Source organism: Sorex fumeus, unplaced genomic scaffold, assembly GCF_029834395.1.
Source record: "Sorex fumeus unplaced genomic scaffold, SorFum_2.1 ptg000022l, whole genome shotgun sequence".
Classification (NCBI taxonomy): domain Eukaryota; kingdom Metazoa; phylum Chordata; class Mammalia; order Eulipotyphla; family Soricidae; genus Sorex; species Sorex fumeus.
Genome location: NW_026606079.1, coordinates 2,658,468 through 2,664,467, shown reverse-complemented (window position 1 = coordinate 2,664,467; position 6,000 = coordinate 2,658,468). Strand labels below are relative to the sequence as shown.

The 6,000-nt window shown below is 64.7% G+C and overlaps 1 protein-coding gene across 1 annotated transcript in view; it reads left to right on the top strand.

Annotated features, from left to right (window-relative positions):
• The first annotated feature begins 5,548 nt into the window (after nucleotides 1-5,548).
• Nucleotides 5,549-6,000, top strand: part of PPP1R13B (protein phosphatase 1 regulatory subunit 13B) — a 99,142-nt gene continuing 98,690 nt past the window's right edge. Inside the window, exon 1 of the mRNA XM_056113746.1 lies at nucleotides 5,549-5,654. Coding sequence (XP_055969721.1) covers nucleotides 5,646-5,654 — 9 coding nt within the window. The 5' untranslated portion in view covers nucleotides 5,549-5,645. The remainder of the gene's footprint in view (nucleotides 5,655-6,000) is intronic.

The following is a 6,000-nucleotide window of genomic DNA, read 5'->3' as shown; positions in this document are numbered from 1 at the left end:
TCTGTGTGTGTGTGTTCATATACACCAGGGCCCCGTGTGTCTGGGCCATGTGTAGGTGCGTGAACTCTATGTGTGTGTTTGTGTGTGTGTGTGTGTGTGTTCAGATACACCAGGGCCCTGTGTGTCTGGGCCATGTGTAGGTATGTGTACTCTGTGTGTGTGTACACATACACCAGGGCACTGTGTTTCTAAGCCATGTGTAGGTATGTGTACTCATGTGTGTACACACATACCAGGGCCCTGTGTGTCTGGGCCATGTGTAGGTATGTGTACTCTGTGTGTGTGTACACATATGCCAGGGCACTGTGTTTCTAAGCCATGTGTAGGTATGTGTACTCATGTGTGTACACACACACCAGGGTACCGTGTGTCTGGGCCGCGTATAGGTGTGTGTACTCTGTGTGTGTATGTGTGTGTGTATACACATACACCAGAGCCCTGTGTGTCTGGGCTGTGTGTAGGTGCGTGTACACTGTGTGTCTGGGGCTGTGTATAGATGTGTGGAACTCTGTGCGTGTGTGCATGTGCACCAGGGCACTGCGCATATAGTGTGTTCTGTGTGTGCCAGGGTTATGTAGATGTGTGTACTCTTTGTGTGTGTGCATATATACCAGGGCACTGTGCGTGTACCGTGTGTCACCGTGTGTGACACTCTGTGTGTCAGTGCTGTGTTGTGTCTATCAGGGCCGTGTGTAGATGCGTGTACTCGGTATGTGTACAAATCCACCAGTGCTCTGTGTGTGTCAGGGCTACGGGTGTGTCATCTGGGCTGTGCTGATGTACACCAGTGTATCCTGAGTGTGTGGCTTCTGGGCTGTGTATCTTCAGGGCTCTGCGTGTGTGTCAGTGCGTGTATCCAAGCTTCAGCACCCCGTCCTGCAAGAGGGAGCCCCTGTATCCTGGGTGGAGGGGACTGGCATCACAGTGAGGGATGAGGCCACTTACTGCCGACTGGGCCTAGCACATGCATCCCCTTCCCACAGTGGTGACCCTCTGGGCACGGAACTCGGGGTAGAGGCCCCCTGTGAGCTGCTGGCTTTCAGGCAGAGCCCTTAGTGGAGCCTGGCGATAAACCCGGGATGAGGCAGTGACAGATTCCCAACTAGGGGACACAGGCTCTCCTGGGAGTTGGGGGTCGGGGCTGGGGCCTGCAGGGCGTAGGGCTGGGAGGCCGAGTCCCTGTGGGCAGTGGTGTGCGTTCCCCTGGGACTCATATCTGCTTGGAGCTGCAGAAGGAATTACGGGTGCGTGGGGAGCAGTGACAGGTGAGAGGGACACCCAGGCAGTGCCCATGTGTGTGGCTAGGGGACAGAAGCCAGGAACGGGGTCCTGAACTGTGGGCTCTGGGGAGCGCCAGGCAGTCAGCATGGGCCAACCTGCGCCCGTAGGTCAGCACCCCAGGCCCCCAGCGCTGATGAAGTCTGCTGCAGAAGGTTCTGGGTGCTTCCTGTCTCTTCTTGCCAAATCCCACTCTGCAAGCCACAGCCCCCAGGGTAGCCTTCCGCACCGCCCCCACTGCCTGTCTGCGGACCCTTCTCAGCCTTGTCAGCCAGGATCCCCATGACGCCCTGACACTTGCCCAGGTAAAATCTCGCCCAGGGGGCCCAGACCATGCCTGATACCACCCCCCCCACTCCACCTCTGAGACTCCAGCACTGCTCAGAGTGTTGTGAACACTCTGTGAACACCCCAACTTCAGGCCCTTTATACGCCCCCCCAAAAAATCTACTCATTCCTCCTGAGAGGCCAGGCCACCTCCTCTGCCTTCAGGTTGGACCCAGATGCCACCGTCCCCGGCACAACAGCCCCTAGGGTGTCACACTCATTTTCCAAATGTACCGGTGCTGGATTTCCGCCCTTCCCTGCGAGCGGCCTCACTCCTGGCCTGAGCAGAATGGTACACTGGGGAGCTGACGTCCTGGGAGCAGCGGCCTGGGTGACGCCGTGGACGGCGACTGTGGAACCGCCACGGAGAGGAGGGACCAGAACAGTGACAGACCAGGTGGCTTTGCTGGCTTCAGGAGGTAGAAGAAGAGGGGCCCAAGGAAGGTGGGGCTGGGTGTGGGGAGGGCGTGTGGATGAGGACCTGAACTTGGAAATACCATGAGGTTCTCCTACACGTGAACCGGCTCTTCCCCGGTTCGTAGGTTGACTCCTAAGCCCTGCTCTTCTCAGAAGGTGATTCTGGGGGCCTTGCAGAGCTCGGTAAGTCAGAGAGTCTGGGGTGGGCCCTGCTCCAAGGAGACTGAGAGAGGCAGAGAGTGAGCCAGTGAGAGTCAGCCGCCTGCACCCAGCCGGGGATTGCAGGATTGCACCTGCAGACCTGTGGGGACAGGACTGCCATTCATCTCTGGGTTCTCTTACTCAAGCAGACTGGAGCAAGTCTGAAGACTGACAATGTAGCCACAAATAAGAATACCACCTGGACCCAAAACCCCAAGAAGGGAAGCAACAAGGCCAGAGAGCTAGAGCGGGGCCTGCTTCCATCTGGAGCCCTCTGCAACCCAAGCATGGGGGCTGGAGGTGGGGGGGGACGGGGGAGAAATAGCGGCCCAAGGTGTACCCAGGCACCACAAAAGCACAGCAAGTGTCCACGCTCTGGAGGGCAACAGGAGTGACTCTGCTGCGGGTCTGCGTCAGCCTGAGACCTTGAGATGACAAGATAGGAATGGCATCTTGTCTCTGTCATCTTCCTCCTGGAACCCCAGTAACCCCAGCCTGATGCTGAGGAAGCATGGTTTCAGGAGGAACAGCCTCCGGACACTTGACCAGCCCTCCTGCCACCGCAGGGCCGTAAACACCAAGTCAGCCTGGAAGAGCCTCAGGGGACCCGAGGAGTGTGTGACGCACGGTGTCCAGAGCATGGACTTTGCTGCGGAGAATGCACCATGCTAATGCAGGACACCAAAGGGGGCACTGGGTTCTGAACTCGCGGTCCTCACAGTGTCCTTCCGTCCAAAGCTGTAAAGCTTATTTTACAAAAAAGGACAAAAGCCTCACTCCCGTTTCTGTCTCATCTCCTCCCAGTTCCCATTCCAGTGAAACTCGTTGATCTGTCGGGATTCTGTGGCTTCTTCCAAGAATTCCTTTCTGCAAATGAGTCGACACTGATTTTCCCCGATGACATTTAAAGAGCATTTAATACTGTTTACTGTTGAGCAGAGCAGAGAGAGAAGCACACTGCAGCCTGTACCCACCGCCCATCTCCAGCTCGCCCAAGCGCTCGCCATATGCTACTTATCCTGCCTTCCTGGGCCCTCTCCCTTTTGCCGAAGAGGCTGAAAGCAAGTTCTAGCCCTTTCGGAATGTTGATGAGCGTCCTAGCCATCTGGACTCCCGACCTGCGCTGGATCCCTGGAGCAATGAAGACTCCTGAGAGGACCCAGTGAACCCGGGTCTAGATGACGGGGTTCGCAGGGGTGTGGAGTGGGCGTGTGGGTGTGACCCAGTTCTGAGGCGGGGGGTGGAGGGGGGATCAGGATGGAGGTTAGAACAGGGAGGACAGTCACGCAGGCCCCTGTTCTCTGGGGAGGGGGGCATGATGCCAGAGGCTGCGTGGGAAGACGACAAGGAGGAGCAGGTGGAGAGTCTGTGTGGGCCGAGCGGGCCTGCTTTGGAGGGTGCCTGCAGAGGACTGCACCCCGGGTCCTGCAGACAAGTGTGGACCCCAATGGCCAACTCTCTTTTCCAGGGAATGAGGACATCTGGGCCACCTGGGCCAGATGGCATTTCTCTGCAGTGTCCCAGCAAGGCCTGAGCCTGCCTGATGAGTGGGCCCGCAGCCCCTCTTCACTGCTAGTGTGTCAGCTGGAAGAGCCCTGCAGAAGGGGACACTGAGGCCACGAGGTGGGAAGCCCGGCTGGAGGCAGAGCGCAGGTCTCTCTGACGGCCAGCCTAGGCCAGCCCTGCATGGTACTTCCTTTTCCCTCCAAGTCTTGGTCCAGCACAAGACGTGGCCTGACCAGTGGGGCCCAAATGTGGGGCCCACACATCAAGCTCCCTGACCTGTGGGCCAGCCCAGTGACTACTGTGCCCCCTCGCAAGCAGGTGGTCATGAGTTTGACCCCAGGTCAGCACAGAGGCCGTGTGGTCCTGGTAGCTCCGCAGTGGGTGCTATGGCTGCCACGACTAAGGCAGAGTGACCAGGCCAGGCCAGTGTGGCACCACACCAGAATTCTTGAGAGCACAATTCAAGAGCAGCTCTTGGAGAACATGAGTGCAAGTGATACGGCTGAGGGCTAGCACCCTGGGGGGCGGCTGGGCTAAGTGCGGGCACCATAGCCTGGCCAAGGCTGCCCAGGCACCAGCACAGCAGCGCTAAGACAAGGGAAGTTGCCTGGGTGACCCCGACCCTGCATGTGTGTGCTCGGGAGCTGCTTGCTTCCGAAAGCCCACGCCGGAGAGCTGCGCTGGAGGACAAGAGCCTTGTCCCACCTGTGAGGCTCCGAGTGCAGGAGCCGGCTCGGCTCGGACACCAGGCGAGAGACCGCTCAAAACCTTCCAAGGAGATGGGCACGGTGGGGCCAGGGATGCCTGGCCACTCGTCTGTCCAGTGCACCACTCGGCGCCAGAACCTCCGAGGGGGCGGTTCTCTGAGAGGGGAGGGGAGCAGCAGTCACCCCCTGGCAGGGTCCCTCTCCCCAGAGGAGCAGAGGACTCCAGACTGACCCTGACCATTCCCTGACGCTTGTGTGCGTTTCGGAGCGCCCGGTATCATCCGTGCGGCCCCGGGGCCGGCTCGCAGCACGGGAAGGGTCTGGCTTGGCCCCGCAGCCCCTCAGGTGCCCAGGCCAGGTCAGTGCGACGGAGAGTCGGGGCCCAGAGGCGAGCGCCGGCGCCTGGACAGGGCCAAGGGGGACAGTGGACCCGCGCCTACAGCCGGAGCCACAGAGGCGGCGCCCAGGGGCGATCAGGTGCCGGGCCGCTGGGGCTCGGGGCGCCCCGCGCCGCGCGCGCCCCTCCCGACCTCGCGTGCAGCCCCGCGGGCGCCGGGAGCCCGGGTCAGGCCGCGGTCAGCGCGCGCGCCCCGCCCACCCGCCCGCTCCGGCGGTTCGAATCCCGACGCGGCGGGACTGCGGCGCGGCAGGGGCCCGGCCCCGAGGCCCCACCCCCGAGGCCCGGGAGCTGCGGGGCGCGGCCGGGGCTCCCGCAGCCCGCACTTCGGGCGGGGCCGCGCCGGGCGCCCGCCCCTCCCCCTCCCCTTCGCGGGCGCGCGAACGCGCACGGGCGCGCTCGCACCTGGCGGCCGCCGGGCGCGCGGTCGGGGGCGGGGCCCGCAGTCCCCGCCCATCGGGCCCGCCCCTCGCCGCGCCCGGCCAATCGGAGGCGGCGGCCGGCCCCGCGAGGGCGACGCGCCGGGGGCGGGGCCTGCGGCCGGGGAGAGCGCCCGCGGGCCGGCGGCGGGCGGCGCTCGGGCGGAGGCGGCGGCGGCGGCGGCCGGTCCCGGACAGCGACGCAGCGCGCCGGCGGCCGCGACAGGCCGGCCTGGGCTCCGCAGCCCCCCGCAGCCGCCGCCTCGTCGCGGCCGGACCCGAGCGCGCGGCGGCGAGCGCGCGGCCCGCGCGGGCGGCGGGCGCGGCGCGGCCCCGAGCGTCCTGTCAGGCGGCGGCGGCGGCGGCGGCGGCGGGCGCCGCGGACCGCGCACGATGATGCCGGTGGGTGCGGGCGGCGCGGCTTCCTCTGCGGCGGCGGCGGCTTCCTTCCTCGGGCCGGCGGGGCGGGGGGCGGCGGCGCGCAGGTGGGGGCGGCGCCGGCTGTCAGCGCTCGCGGGCCGGGATCCGGGCCGGGCCCCCCGGGCGGCGGCGGGCGGCGTGGGCGGGGGTCCCGGGCGGCGGCGCGGCGGCGTGGCGGGGGTCCCCCCGGCGGGGGCGGCGTCGGAGGGGCTCGGCGCGGGGCCCCGGCGGGCCGGGGGCGGGCGCGGCGCGGCGGCCCGCGAGGTGGAGGCCGGGCCGTGGCCCAGCGCCCGCCGCACCGGCTCCCGCGTTGCTGCTCTCCGGGCGC